General features: G+C 38.3%; 2 protein-coding genes across 14 annotated transcripts in view; one reads left to right on the top strand and one right to left on the bottom strand.

Annotated features, from left to right (window-relative positions):
• Cka (Connector of kinase to AP-1) overlaps positions 1–8,985 on the bottom strand; it is a 50,736-nt gene extending 41,751 nt beyond the window's left edge. For all 4 annotated transcript variants that reach the window (XM_045757501.2, XM_069310527.1, XM_045757499.2 and 1 more), the window contains exons 1-6: positions 8,718–8,985; positions 5,487–5,590; positions 4,298–4,456; positions 4,057–4,116; positions 2,889–3,006; positions 232–310 (exon numbers count right to left, since the gene is read on the bottom strand). In XM_045757501.2, coding sequence (XP_045613457.1) covers positions 232–310; positions 2,889–3,006; positions 4,057–4,116; positions 4,298–4,456; positions 5,487–5,590; positions 8,718–8,927 — 730 coding nt within the window. In that variant the 5' untranslated portion in view covers positions 8,928–8,985. The remainder of the gene's footprint in view (positions 1–231; positions 311–2,888; positions 3,007–4,056; positions 4,117–4,297; positions 4,457–5,486; positions 5,591–8,717) is intronic.
• Positions 8,777–14,879, top strand: LOC123767661 (AP-4 complex subunit sigma-1). 10 transcript variants are annotated; one of them, XM_069310532.1, is made up of 4 exons: positions 8,994–9,192; positions 10,676–10,731; positions 10,912–11,059; positions 14,211–14,879. In XM_069310532.1, the coding sequence occupies exons 3-4, from the start codon at positions 10,922–10,924 to the stop codon at positions 14,505–14,507; spliced, it is 435 nt and encodes a 144-aa protein (XP_069166633.1). In that variant the 5' UTR covers positions 8,994–9,192; positions 10,676–10,731; positions 10,912–10,921; the 3' UTR covers positions 14,508–14,879. The 10 variants fall into 10 exon arrangements, with proteins under 10 accessions (XP_069166635.1, XP_069166633.1, XP_045613467.1 ...); XM_045757511.2 differs by having other exon boundaries at positions 10,676–10,727; XM_069310533.1 differs by having other exon boundaries at positions 10,676–10,722.
• The last annotated feature ends 82 nt before the right edge of the window (positions 14,880–14,961 follow it).

The raw sequence follows: 14,961 nt of genomic DNA on the forward strand, positions 1-14,961 counted from the left end.
ACCTCTCCTCGTAGCACTTGTCTTTCAGTTCAAGGAACCATGTACAGTAGTCACATGTCTTTGCACCTTTTCCAGTTTGTTGATGTGCTTCTTAACTATATGGGCGCAACACAACTGCTGCATATTCCAACTTTGGTCTTGAAAAGGTTGTAAGGTTGTGAACAATTTCTTTAGTATTTAGTATTGTGTATCATAAGTAGAGCAGCAAATAAAATTAGTGGGATAACTTACCTTCACCTTGTAAGAAGTCAAAGTTATCCATGACAGCTTTCTCTGCATCACGTATCTGCGCCTCCAGTGATGACTGAGGCTGATAAATACAAAACATTTTTTATGTGCATATAATGTATTTTACTTTTCTAATATATATTCATATATTTATAAACAAAGTTTTATTTTCATAGAATAATCATGACCTCTGCATTAATTTTTTGTCCATGAGTAAATGCCCTGTTTCTTGATCACTTGAAAAAATCAAATGAAATGCATTTTTCTGAGCCATACATCTGGTTGCTCCCTGAAGATCTTACCGACCTTTGGTTAGGATCTTGTACAATCAAGGGAAGGTTGACAATCTGCACTGGTGTAGTGGGGACCTTTTTAGTCTGTCCCCCCAGTAGTGTATACTGGTGCTAGGGGAGTAAACTGAACACAAGCCTGCCCAGAACGTAGACAAAGTGCATTTACACAAAACTCAAGAGACTTCCAAGGTGCAACTTGACATTACAGAGATATACAGCATCACAGCTAACTACCAAATTGGTCATTAGATCACAGCCTCTGACCACATAAAGCCCTTAAGCCCATCCTCCTCACCTACTACCTGCACTAAGAAAATTCCTCACCATGCATACAAGACATGGAGCGAAGAGCAGGGGTGGAAATAACCAGGTGTATTGCTCAGCAAAGTGTTTTTAATCTACATTCATAAGCCTGACATCTGAGTCATCCCATTCAGATACTTCATATGACAAGTACCAGTGACAGCCACCATGATTGTAACATGGGCCAGGCATGCAGATTGGTATACACAAGTTGCAGAAGGCAGAAGGAATAAATACAAGAGATTGAACGAGAACAAAAAATTCCCCCATCACTAGCAAAACAGTTCACACAAGAGCTCATTATCCCCAAAACATCCCTCTGATGCTTTGGAATCTTACAAAAATGCATTGGAACAAATACATAAATGTGAGAAAGGGTGGCTGTAAGGAATGAATGATAATTCTCACCCATTCTGTATTTTTAATCTTGTAAGACAAGATTAAATATCAAAACTATACTAGGTAGAAGAGACGTGGCTGAACACACTACTAAACTGTCAGAGAAATCTACCCACCCCAGTTCATAACATTGAAATACTGTACAGGCAAAGAAAGTTGATATACACACACATGACATGGAATGACAAATTGCTGTTAAGAGTTCAATCCCTCAATAAGTGTAAAGTAGTGAAGATTGGAAAAGGAGGTATACGACCAAAATCAATCTATAATACTAGGGGAAAATCAACTGGAAATTGGAAAATTAAATTTATTTGTGTTGACATTATTTCATTATTGACAGAGGAGCACATAAGCCAGACAATGTCAGTAACATGTGAAGTGGCAAATATGAGAACAGCTCATATTTAGATTTAAAAATCTAAACAAACATCCTTTCAAAACTATATACACAGCTTATGCAAGATCATTACAAGAGTATGCAGCATGAACACACAATTTATTCTTTGCAAAACACAAGGAGAAACTTGAAATATATAGGTTAGCTACAAGATCAGTACAGGTACAAGAATTGAAAGGACTAAGCTGCATTATGAGAACAGGCTAAGAGAACTCGCAACCATATGGAAAAGTAAGAGCAAAGGGTATATATTCACTACAAAGCCTACAGGATAATGAAGGGAACAGATAAAAATGGAAAGTGGACAGGGACAACCTCTATAAATTGAGAGCAAATAGGGCAAGAGAGCAATGTTGGGTGGTGGAAATGCAGTCAAGTCTAAGAATCATAATGAAATACTGAATTTGTACAGTATTTGTTCATGTTTGCATTTTTTATGTTAATAGTTTAATGAACTGAAAAAAGTAAGTGATCACTGAAGTAACATCCGTTGACAACTTCAAGAACAGATAGGATACATAACTTGAATGTTAAGACATTAAATATGTGCCAGCTACAAAACAGTAGGCAGCAGGGCATAAAGAACTACATCTTACTTCCAAATAGTCACTGACATATTTACACATAGGTGGGCACAACTAAAGCTTGAGTTACTCACTGACCTTTGGCGGTCCTCGAGTAACAAGCCACTGAGGGAAGGGAGGTAGAATCGCTGGCTGCTGTCTATTGATACAACCACAAGCAGAGCAATACTTGGTGGTCTATGTGATTCAGAGTATTACTTAGAGAAATTATTTGACTATAGAGTATTTTACCTTTTGATAACCATTCAGGGCAAGATTGAAAATTCTCCACACACACACACTCCCCCTTCCCCAACCCCGTATGGCCTGATGGGGTCAATTTTAAGAGATCACTGTATCGGGGGAAAAAACGTTCACACTGACCCTGGCTGATGGAGCAGGATATTGCCTAAGGGAATGAAGAGGTGGTCTTAGCTCAAAAGTAGAGTACTGTATGTACCAATTTGACTACAGACTATTGACTTTAACTTTTGAATCTAAGACCCCAAAGGGCCACACAAACATCTCTGAGGATCAGGAACATGTGTACAGTGCTAAGTCACCTAACTGTTAAGTAGTTCTGGGTTTATCAGTTAACACATACTGTAAATGGTAGCTAGCTGACAGATGACTTCGGTGACAACACCTTGGACTGAGAAATTACAAGCATTATAACATACTACACAAATTTGAACCGTTTACCTTTTTAGGAACATTCCATCTATTGGAGTCCGGTTGTCGTTTGGTTGTGTCGGAGCCATTCATGGCGGGAGTGTTATGGTTTTCTTCATTTTCTCCACTGCTAATGCCTAACAATGATCTGAAATGACATTTATAAAAGGTTAATTGTAGCAAAATGCTCTTCTCCTCCTCTGCTAAGTGAAGTGTTTATGCAAAACACACACAACTTAGAAAAGGAGCAGGCATTGCTGTCCAGGTAAAGGAACAACTAAAGGTAAGAGTCAATACAAGGATACCTGCAAGAAGTCGACATAATGGCACTGGAAATCTGCAGTCAGCATAATAAACTGATAATCATTATTGCCTACAGTCCACCAGCAAGCAATACATAGACTAAGGAAAAGCTAGGTGACAAAGAAAGGATGACAAAAGATTAAATGACTTATAATAATCATAAGACCATTATAGTAAGAGCAGGCAAGGATAAATCCTGATTGTTGATACTGGGAGACTTCAATTTGAAGTCAATAGACTGGGACGCCTAAGAAGCAAGAACAGAGGAGATTTGGACCAGCCAATTTGCAAACCTCATCCTGGAGACTTTCATATAACATAATAAACAAGCCACGAGAATAAGTGAAGGAGATGCTCAATCAATGCTGGATTTGGTATTTACCAGGAAAGAAGACATTTAACATTTAGTACCTTTCCGAGTTCAGCAAAAGCAACCATGTCCTTTTGGAAATCAAATATGCAATGTATTATCTAGAAGAGAATGGAGAAAGGGTAATAGTGCAAAAACTTGATTTCAAGAGAGGACACTATGAAGAACTTAGCAAGTTCTTTAATTAATGGATTGGGAAGATTTGTAGTTAGACAAGTGAGTAAATGAGAGGTATGCAAAGTTTTGAGATATATAAAAATGATAGTATCAAAAAATTTATACCAAAACAAAAACAAAACCCTTACATTTTTCCTAACTGTTACCTTTTCTTTCATTTTACCTTCAAGTATATTACAGTATTTTGGGTTTTATACACTACAGGTACAAAAACAAGTTCAATTGTTTGGGGTCCCAAAACAAAAAATAAAAAATACAGTAAATAAAAATAAAAAACTTTGAAAAACAACTAGTCTGCTGAAGCAAGGTTAATGCACATCAATAACTCCATAAAAGATGCAAACTCACCTTACTCTATTACTTCGAAGGTCTATGATTGTATCGGTATATCCAATCTCTTGTAGATACCTGAAAATATTTAATGTGCATTAGTGAAACCTTAAAACCTATTCTAATCTCCACATATTGAGTTCTTTATTCAACTTAATAAAAAAAATTATCATGGACACATTTCTTGTACTATCTGCAAAATTGATATAAAACAATTACCCACAGTGCACACCAAAATTGATAAAGAAATGACACTCACTGTCTAAGTAGATGTCTAGACTGCTTCCACGACACATTTGTATTTGTAGATAGTAAAGCGTCGGTGTCTACCCGCACTTCCTCACCACCCTCTTCAACTGGTGGGTTCATGTCCCCTTGTACTAAATCTGTCCCATATTTAAGCTTGTGATATTTAGCTCTGGAAAAGAATATAATATTTAATATTTGTAAACTATAGAGATACAGTATTTTCACTACCAAAAATAAATAGAAGTTTTCATAAGTTTGTTCTTAACTCCAGGGTTCATATTCTCAAATCTCCACAACTGTTTTTGACAATCTTTTTTTTTTTTTTTTTATAATTTTTTTTTTAAATTCTCATAAGATGCATAAATACATCCTCATAAATTAATCCCTCTAATTACAATCTCCCATACTACCATTTCCTATATGGCTACCACAATAGCCTTAGTCCAATCACCTGCTATGCCATCCGACATTGATCTAACAATATGTTAGCTTTCACCTTACACCCATACCTCAACATATCTGCCATTATTGCATCTATACTAAGAGCCTTTCCTCTCTCTAACCCATTCATCGTTTCTCTAATTAGCTCTCCATCACATTCTGATTCACTGATCTTCCTCCACTCTCATCTCAGGAGCAGGCGTCAGATGAGCTGAGGTTGGATAACAGCTCTTGCTTGTTGTTTTCACTGGGTACATCATTCGACAGCACTTATGAACATTAGTCAAAATCATGCACATTTGCCAACAAAGTTTCCCCAAGATATGCTTAATTACTTCCCCCTTTTCCACAGCACAACTATCTTCAACCTTTTAATAAAATAACTTCCAATATATAACAAAGTCTTCATTCATCTTTCTCACCAACTTCTAACCATTTTCCTTACAATCTTTCAACAACTATTATATTCAACCTTTCTTCTGTCTTATCACTTTATACATCTTCCTTGAAGCAATCTTTACAATGCATCCCTTTTTATCTCAATGGTCTCTATTATGACCTCTTCATTGAACCATGTAATACAGTGCCTCCTTTCTCTCCATTCTTCACCACTTCATAGCTGCACATTTTGTATTCACACACTCAAACTCATTTACCCTTACTTCATTTATTATTTTCCCTTACTTTAGTGTATATTACAGCACTCAAAACCTAAATAATGTCTTGTACAATACTCTGTAAAGGAAAAAAAACCTTACCTTTCTTGTTTTAATGCGTATTCAAGCATTTTAATTCTTCTGACAAGGTCGTTTTTGAGGTTTTCTTGCCCTTTCCTCTCTCCATTGAGGAATGCAATCTTAGCCTGTTGAATACAAATGATAGTTAATATTTACAGTAATAACACGCGGGAGGCATCTCCCGTCATGCAGGGTGCCCTCGCCCCTCCACAGATCTCCAGTATCAACTCTTGATGCTGGTAATGGCTCAAAAGGGCCACCACTTACGGGCTATTCATGCCCGTGCCACCTTTTGGATGGCTTAATCATCATCAATCATCTACAGTAATAACAATACATATTGAAGACAAATAATTATATTACAGCAGACACTTGATAATTCACTGCATTTAATTCTTGGGTCTAAAATGAACTGACAGCCATGAATTACATACAAAAATAAGAATTGAGGAAATTGCACACTGTATATTGGTAACTGTGAAGCAGCTCCTGTTAATTATTTTATCCACCCAAACTCGCTCACATATATGTTTAGCCTAAGGTTAAAATAAATCAAGTATTCTATATATATTTTGCTACTGTACCTCGTTATCTGTTCCATAAATCGACAACTATTTCCAAACCAGTACTGTACAGTATTTACATAAGGATTTCTTTAATCTAAAACTATCCAATTATATCCATTGCTTTGTGTAGATATATTTAGCACCTTATTAATATTCTCTTGTTATCCTCTTTCATTCATTTGTAAACTTCAGTCGTGTTCCTGATCACTCTGCATTTTTTGAGCATGTAAATTCATATTTTCTTTCATGAGGGAGATGAAAAAATGGTGGTGTCAGGTCAGTGAACCAGACTCCATCAAACTTAATAGGAAATATTAACCCAAAACATAAAACAAAGACATTTGCTTGGTTACCCAATCCTATGTTTAGTTGAGTGCAATTTTCACATACACTTTGTAAATTTAAATATGATGCAGGAGTGTTTTGCTATTAATATATGACTGCCATCAAATAAATTCTCTCTTTCTAAATGTAAAAAAAAAAGTACTCCAAGTTGACCAATTCCTTAGGAATAATAAGGGATTTTTTTTCAAGCCACTGGCTTTGTGTCCCGGTTGAGGCCATTATAGACGGTGGCCGTCAGATAAATTCTGTTAAAAGCCTAGTTAAGAACTGTGTAAGGTATGCAAATGCTGTTCTATTGACTCTTGGCACAGAACTCCTGAAAAAGTGCAGGAATAGCTAAAAAAATGATACCCATTTCCTTAGCTAGGGATTGTGGATACATCAGATGTAAGTACGCAGGGTATTGTGCATTTTAGATGGAATTCCATGAGCTAACACAATTTGAATTTAGGAAAGAATAAAATACAATTTGTATAATAGTACTGTACCACATTACTCAAAGCTGCCAAAGCCCATAGGCCTGTGTCTAATAGTACACTGCTTCCCCCCCCCCCCCCCCCTGGACTTAATCCAACACAGTATCTACAATCATTAATTTTAATAACTTATGGTCATGGATTCCAAAATACAACACTAAGAAACAACAACAATATTTAATAAAATCATCAAGCCAAGTATGAGTTAAACACTTTATGAGCAATGACATTATATGCAGCATAGATGACAGTTCTTTAAATCTTAATATTGTACATCTTATAATTTTGTTGTTGTTGTTAAACTAGGTGTAATGTTTGCAAAAATACAAAAATCCATGGAATGCTGTACAGTACTCTCAGGAATGAATTCAAGACTTCCCAATAAAGAGCCCTTACAAAACCTAAAGATTATGTGCATGCTCAATACAAGCCTAAGTGCCAATGTACAATTAAAATACATGATAAACTGTCACTACATAATAACTATATTCATTTAGGCTTCATTTTCCTGTATCTATATAGTGCAGAATTCTAAGTACTTGTATCAAAGTATCAGTACCCGAAGTCTATACCAAAGTATGCAAACCACACACGCCCACACCACCACCTCCAACCACTCCCAGATATTCAACACACACTGTACTACCCGCACGTCAAAGAAGACCGATGCAATCACATCCCAGACGTGAAGATCCAACATAATACAACATAACATAACCCATCCTCAACTAACCTACCCCAACCTAACCTAACCTTATACACATTAAACCCATGTAACCTAATGTACTCTAACTTACCCAACCCTAATCTGTACGAACTGCGACTAACTCCCAAACATACTTCGACTCACACACTCAGTATCAGCTAAACCACACACTTTCCATAGAACAGCAAGACTTTGCTACCACCATCAACACAATGCTTCATCTTTGCCAACCCGAGTCCATTTCCACTCATATGTTTATTTCTGTCGATATGCTCACACAAATAGAAGACACCGATAACTTCCGACCTCTGCCAAACTATGAACACTGATGCGTCACCGAGAGCCGCATCTTTCAACATTGCCACTCGTGCAGTTATCGGGAGGAAAAACGTTCATACAAACCGCACGTATCACGAAAAAGAAGTACTGTAGTTATAATCCTTATTTAAACAATTCTCAACCTGTTCCTGAAAACCACTACTTTCCTGATACAGTCTACTCTGGAAGGATGTCAAAATATTATCATAAAAGGTGTCCTTGAGTCATTTATAATGCACACATTTTTATAGGGAAATCAGAAAACTAAAAATACAGTAAGAAACTATATCCTGTACCTATATGATGTAACAATTTTTTTCAATTATATTCACATATAAGAATTAGGAAATCAGAAAGTACCTAACACAATCATAAGGGAAGCTACTCTAATTCTTACAGAGTGCAACTATATAACTTTATACAGATTAATAACAAGAGGAGGCGACTTATCATCATCATAAACACTGCGAGGGCCACCCAAGTACATGGTCACGGATTAAGTACTTTAAGGGTAACTCTGACCTCTCTATTAGATTTCGAAGGGTTATAGTAAGTGTATTGTTAGAGGGAGAGTGAGTAGAGGGCCTTGACCTCCAGGGAAGGCCTGCCCAGGCTCACAAACAATGGGTATTGTGCATGAATGGCAACTCTTCAACAGCTGATCACCGTCAATCAATGATCCACCCACACCCCTTTTCTCTCCCCCGCCATATTTGGCTTATTCTCGCGTCTACCCAAGTACCGGTGGTGTAGGGGCATGGCAGCTCAAGCAGAGACGCTCGGGAAAGGCTGGAAGGCCAGTCAGGAGGCCACACGTAGCAATACTGGAAACAAAACAAACCTGAAGTTCCGCCCTTTCCAGCTCCCACTGCGAGCGCTCCATCTCAAATCTGGCCCACTCATGCTGTATAAAGTGCAGTATTCCCGGGATGGAGTACTGCACCCGCTGGCTGGGTTCCTCTAGGTTTTGTCTGTTGGCCACACCAGCCGGACCGCCGCTCCCTCCCAGCTGGTTTTGACTCGAAGCCTCGTCCATCCTCGGTAATTTCATACCATGGCAGCCATTACACCCAGACTCCTCGCCTCCGCCGCCGCCGCCACCCACACTCACTCTTCTGAAAGCCTCGCCCTCACCTCCGCCCTTCTCACGCCCTCACACCCACACCCTTATTACTCTACAAATAATACCCTTATCCCTGTAATTTTACCCGGCTTTTGAGGTTAAAAAGGATCAAATGTGGGAGATATTGTGGCGGAGGAAAATGTTATAGGAACCTCAGGTGGTGTGAGTGGAGGCGAGTGACAGACAAGTTATGGTGAGTGTTGGACTGGAGGCTGTGCGGCCTGCTGGGCCCTCACGCTCTCCTCACACACCATCATACACTTTACCCTCTCCTCACACCTAACTATTCCCTCGCGTGTCTTCATGCACCTTCCATAATTAACACAGCTGTACACTGTACCCTCACACCTCATACAGTGGTCACCACTAGTGAAGGCAGACTCCTGGGGCCTCGTCTCGTTAGACATGCTGAATGGACTCTGTTCCTGGAATATTTGTGTAATTGTGTTAGATAAGACATTGTGGAACGTGGGTGTGATTTTCATAGGCTCGTGAAGTAATCTCTTTAGGCGAGAGAAAATCAATAACCGTGGCTTATACAGCTATGGGTTACAATTACTTGGACCCGGATGGTGCTGTGCCCAATGTCTGTAAGCCAGTGGTACTCAAAGCATGGATATGTATCATGTATTCACAATGTTATGTTAATATTCTATTTAGGAAGGTGGATGCCAGAGGCACACTATTGTCCCTGTGGACAAGATCACCCTCCCTCCAGATCCTAGAGACTTCAGACAGTACTCCCTTCCGTATTATTATATTACTTTTGAAAATTGTCCTTGATGCGAGTCATGTCTGGTAACGTGGGTATTCCCCTGTGCCAATGTAATAAAAGTTTGGTCATCAATCAATAACTTATAGAAGTACATTTTATTTTATATTGTAGACTTCATGGCAAATCTAGCAAATGTTAAGTCTACCTGAGTGAGGGCCACTGGTTCGTACCATTAAATGTAATGGTAGCCTTCTTGCATTCTCAATCCTGTGCTCACATTACCATAGGACAATCCATTGTACACCTCAAGCATAAGAATATTACCCCACATCATACAAGGCGAGGCATCAATTATGGTGCCGAACCTCTTCACACATCACACTTGTCCTACTTACCTACTTAGTTTCGTGCCTACTTGTCATCAGATATATACAGGATTGTTTCTGCCTGGCTGGGTGAAAAACCATGTCCTCTCCTCTATCCACTGTCACAATCACCTGCCCTCTCCTTATCTTTGGCTTTGAATCTTTGTGCTGGTCTGTTTTTCTAAACTCCTTAAATTTGTCAATTGGTTCTTTGTTTTTTTGCTGTTCTACCAAGAGATTTGGGGATATGTAAATGTTGTTATACCCTCCCAGATCTTTTAGTTTACGCGCACTTTTAAGCGTCCTCCTGTGCTCGATATTGGCAATGGTTATGCATACCAGATTTGCCTCGGGCTTACCCAACTTCTCTACCTGGAAAATACATACTGTAGAGCCTTTTCCTTGCCTATCAGTTTTTCTGTATTGACCTCAATGATTTACTGATCATTCTTACCCTCTTCTTTTACCAGGTTTCTTAGGGTGAGTTTTTTCTATCTATCCAAAGATCTTGAATCTCTCTAAAGAGCTTCAAAATCCCTATCCTCACCTTTACCTGTATTTACAGTGTGTTGCCTGAATATTTGATTACCTTCCAGATTCTCCTGATTGAACGTGGGAATCATGCCTGGACAATTGCTTCTTGGTAGTGTTGGTATTAAGTATTTATAAATACTGTACTGTATTTTTTATTTAAATAAAATATTAATGGTATTTAGTGTTTGAAAATACTGTACTGTAAAATAAGGTACAGTAATAATTTTTGTACTGTAATTAATACTGACATTTGTTTTCTGGATACTTCATTAACTTGACCCTAAATGATTTTTTCCAGATTGATCAACATGATGCATTATTTATTGATAGCGTCAAAGACTGGCAATGTACAGTTTTCACACTACTTTACCCACATCACTCCTTGTAGTCGAACAACAATTGAAGCCAGAATTATTACTAAGTGTTTGAGTGCAGAAAAAGATGCTGTAAGTATTATATTACAGTATACTGTAATATGCTTTATTGAACTCGATAAAATAGTATTGTAACTGTGACTGCCAAAGATAGTGTACAGGTAAATTCTCTTGATCCAATCCCTTCCCTGTGAGCCCCCAGAGGGGCCAAGTGTTGACAAGGCATTATATACTCACCTAGTTGTGCTTGCGGGAGTTGAGCTTTGTCTCTTTGGTCCCACCTCTCAACCGTCAATCAACTGGTGTACAGATTCCTGAGCCTACTGGGCTCTTATCATACCTAAATTTGAAACTGTATGGAGTCAGCCTCCACCACATCACTTCCTAGTGCATTCCATTTATTAACTACTGACACTGAAAAAATTCTTTCTAACATCACTGTGGCTCATCTGGGTACTAAGTTTCCAGCTGTGTTCCCTTGTTTGTGTTCCACCCGTGCTGAAGAGTTTGTCTTTGTCCACTCTGTCAATTCCCCTGAGAATTTTGTAGGTGGTTATCATGTCTCTCTGTACTCTTCTGCTTTCCAGGGACGTGAGGTTCAGCTCCTTTAAAGTTTTTACTATGGAGCTTTATGTACAGTACTGTAATTGTATTTGCTCTTAAGACAATTTTTATTTTTCCTCATTTTTAGCAGATAAAAAGTCAAAATTTGCTGGGTTCCCAGTCATGCTGGTATTTCCTAAAATGATGATGTAAACACCAGTACTAAAGAAGCCATCTGTGCATGTCCTATATCCAAAAAACCGGGTCTACTTACTCGGATTTTTACCTTGTAATTCATAATGTTACCCATTTCTTATTACAAATTATGTACTATTAATGCTCAAACTGCTGTCATCATTATTTATTGATCTGAACCAGTAAAGTCATTGTTATTTGTTGATTTTTATTATTATTGTTCACTATTGTACATCATGTGAATATAAAGGCATTAACCAAGATCCCAGAATCTTTAATTTTCTAATAGCTTACTATGTGATCAAGTTTGTGTTCTAAGAAGTGAGGGGGGGGGGGATCCCTGTGGTTATTTGCCCAAATTTACCTGAAGATCACCATCATTAGTAGCCTCAATGGGTACAAGAAGCCAGTTTATCCAATCATGACAATTTTTTCCCTACCAGTGATGAGCAAAAAGTACTAGTCAAGATGTACACACTCAACCCACAAATCTGAAAAGTGAGTGAGTGCAAAGAGAGTGGTAGACGGTTGGGACAAGTTAAGTGAGAAGGTCGTGGCAGCCAAACCCATCAGCAGTTTCAAAGTGTCATATGACAGAGTACTGGGAAAACAGGATACTAAGAGTGTATCTCTCATCTTGTAACTACACTTGGGTAATTACACAGATTGCCTGTCCCCAATAAAATGCATTATATGCAGGGAGAATTTTTTAGCAGAAGAAAGAGAAAAATGGTTAGAAATGACAAGACTACCACCAAATTGTTTAAATGCTAGACAGGACACAAACACAGTAGCATCTCTACCAGAATAATTGATACTGTACTACCAAATAAAACACCCAGCACTTCGACAAATAAGATGATGTCATTTGTATTTGCCAACATTCAGAATATCAGAGCATGCAAAAACAAAGTCCACTTTATGGGTGGCCTCCTAAATGATGCAGATGCAGTGTTTGCAACCTTAACTGAAACAGTAAAGGACTGCTATGACAGTTAAATATGGGTACTGTGCCAGAATTCAATGTTTTCAGGTGACAGGAAACACAGGTTACAGGGTAGGATCAGCCAGTACATTAAACACTATAAATGATAAGAGGGAAGTACTGGTAATCAAAATAGAAATCCAAAGTATGGTAATTGTATATAAATCACCAGATGCAATTCCTCAGCAGTTTAAAAACCAGCTAATAAAAATATGATCTTGCTTAGTAAACTTCACAAACCCAGCCCCAAGTATCATCTGGCTTGTTGACTTAAATTTACAGCACCTAAAATGGAAAAATACCTGAAGGGCCACCATCTCACTAGTGGCCTCAACAAGGACAGAAGCCAATGGCTTGTCAAAGATCATGCAATGAATGTGCTGATGATTTTATCTTGCTGGGTTTTGAATTGCAGCAATGTTTTGGCATTTATGGTTTTGGTTGGTAGGCAGTTCCATGGGTTTTATAACTCCTATGGATAAAGAAAGCATCTCATATTTTGTCCTACATTGTGGTTTAAGCTTGATGCCATTGTTCCTTGTCTGTGTTACATTTAACCTTTTAAAGAAGTACTGTAGTCTGGATCAATATTCTCCAAACTATTTAGTACTGTATATTTATTTCAGTGAGATCAGCCCTGTCATGTCTGATTTGGTGGCGACATCCCTTTGGCCCTCAACCATTCTTGGTATAAGAGTCGACTTAATTGTGATGATTTTTGTTGTCCGGTGTTGAACTTTCTCCAAAGCAGATACAGAAGACTATGGTTTGCGAAATGAGTTATCCGAAAGTTCCAGTTTCCTGATTGGGGTTGGGGAGTCATGCTACATGAACTAAGTTTAGGTAGGAAGTGGTCTGCCAAGCCTCGCGCCAGCTGGGGTTGGGGTTACCCTACATGAACCAAGTTGGATGAGGAAGCAGTCCACCAAGCATTGCACCAGCCTGGGGTGGTTTGTGGGTGAAAGATGGTCTAGTTTGTCCACTGACCATGTTGGGTGCCACCACTTGAGTGCCTTCTACCCTGTGACTTCACAGCGTATTGTTCCTATTGTTTTGATTTGTCACGAGGCTGGAGTGTTCATTCTGTGACTTGCATATCTGCACAATCAAGGAACATCTGTGCACCATGTCGGTTCTAAATGCACCCATTGTCAGTGATGGCTGACTGGTGGGTGGATGGATGGGGAAGCTTAGGTGGAAGGGAGGCAGTGAGAGAGGGAAGGAGAGATGCTAGGAGGTAGGCTGGTTGGCTGGCATGGTTTGATTCCATTCATGAATGATGGATGGGTGCACATACCGAGGCCAAGGGACAGTGATGATGTCCAGAGAACAGGGTAAAATATTGCAGTATGCGAGTGGAATTAGATTAGTTTTTTTTTTTTTTTAAGCTGTTTGAAAACTGCCTGCCAACCATAATCTCATTTGACAGATACAGAGTTATGATACCTATTATTAAAATACATACCTTTGAAATCTATCTCATGTTTTTATATCTTCTAGTGCCACTTCCTGGAAGATGGAGACCACACTCTCATCTTCCGATGGTTTGGTCCATGTCTCTTCATTGTAGCTGCCGACCATGCTGAAAATGAAATGATGGTATACGAGTTTCTTAGCTTGTATGTCGATGCACTGCACAGGTATTTTGGAAAATTTTCAGAGAGACATGTTCTCTTGAATATTGATAGGCTTCATATGGTTCTTGAAGAAATGGTTGTAGGTGGTGAATTAGTTGAATCTTCTATTAGAAATGTACTAAACCCCATTCAGGTGCTTGACACAGTTTCAGCTAGATAATACAAAATATCCAAGTTTATATTTTCTCATGAGTGAGTTACCACTAAGCATGCTGTACTTTTATATATATAAATCGATTATTTAACATTTCTTTAAATGATTAGAATCTGAGGAATTTTTAATCAGCTGCTCTGAAGTATTCGAAGGTACAGTTTTAAATGAAAAGTACATATTGAAATTTTGGTGTTTATGTAAAACATGGATGTTTTGTTTGACTTGGTTTGTTCCTTGCTAACTAGTATTTCATGTTTGTGGTAAACGGCATTCTTCCTAGTTACAATTTCTTCACATTTGCGTGTTCCTTTTGAGCTTTCTTGAAACTCTACTGAATAAAAAGGTTGTAATATACAATTATAAAATTAATATATAATATAGTAGTCATTTTATTTTTTCCTATAATTGTAAATAAAACACACAATGTATTAAATTTATCTTGAGGCATACTCTTGTAATT

The sequence above is a fragment of the Procambarus clarkii genome, chromosome 67 (assembly GCF_040958095.1).
Source record: "Procambarus clarkii isolate CNS0578487 chromosome 67, FALCON_Pclarkii_2.0, whole genome shotgun sequence".
NCBI lineage: Eukaryota > Metazoa > Arthropoda > Malacostraca > Decapoda > Cambaridae > Procambarus > Procambarus clarkii.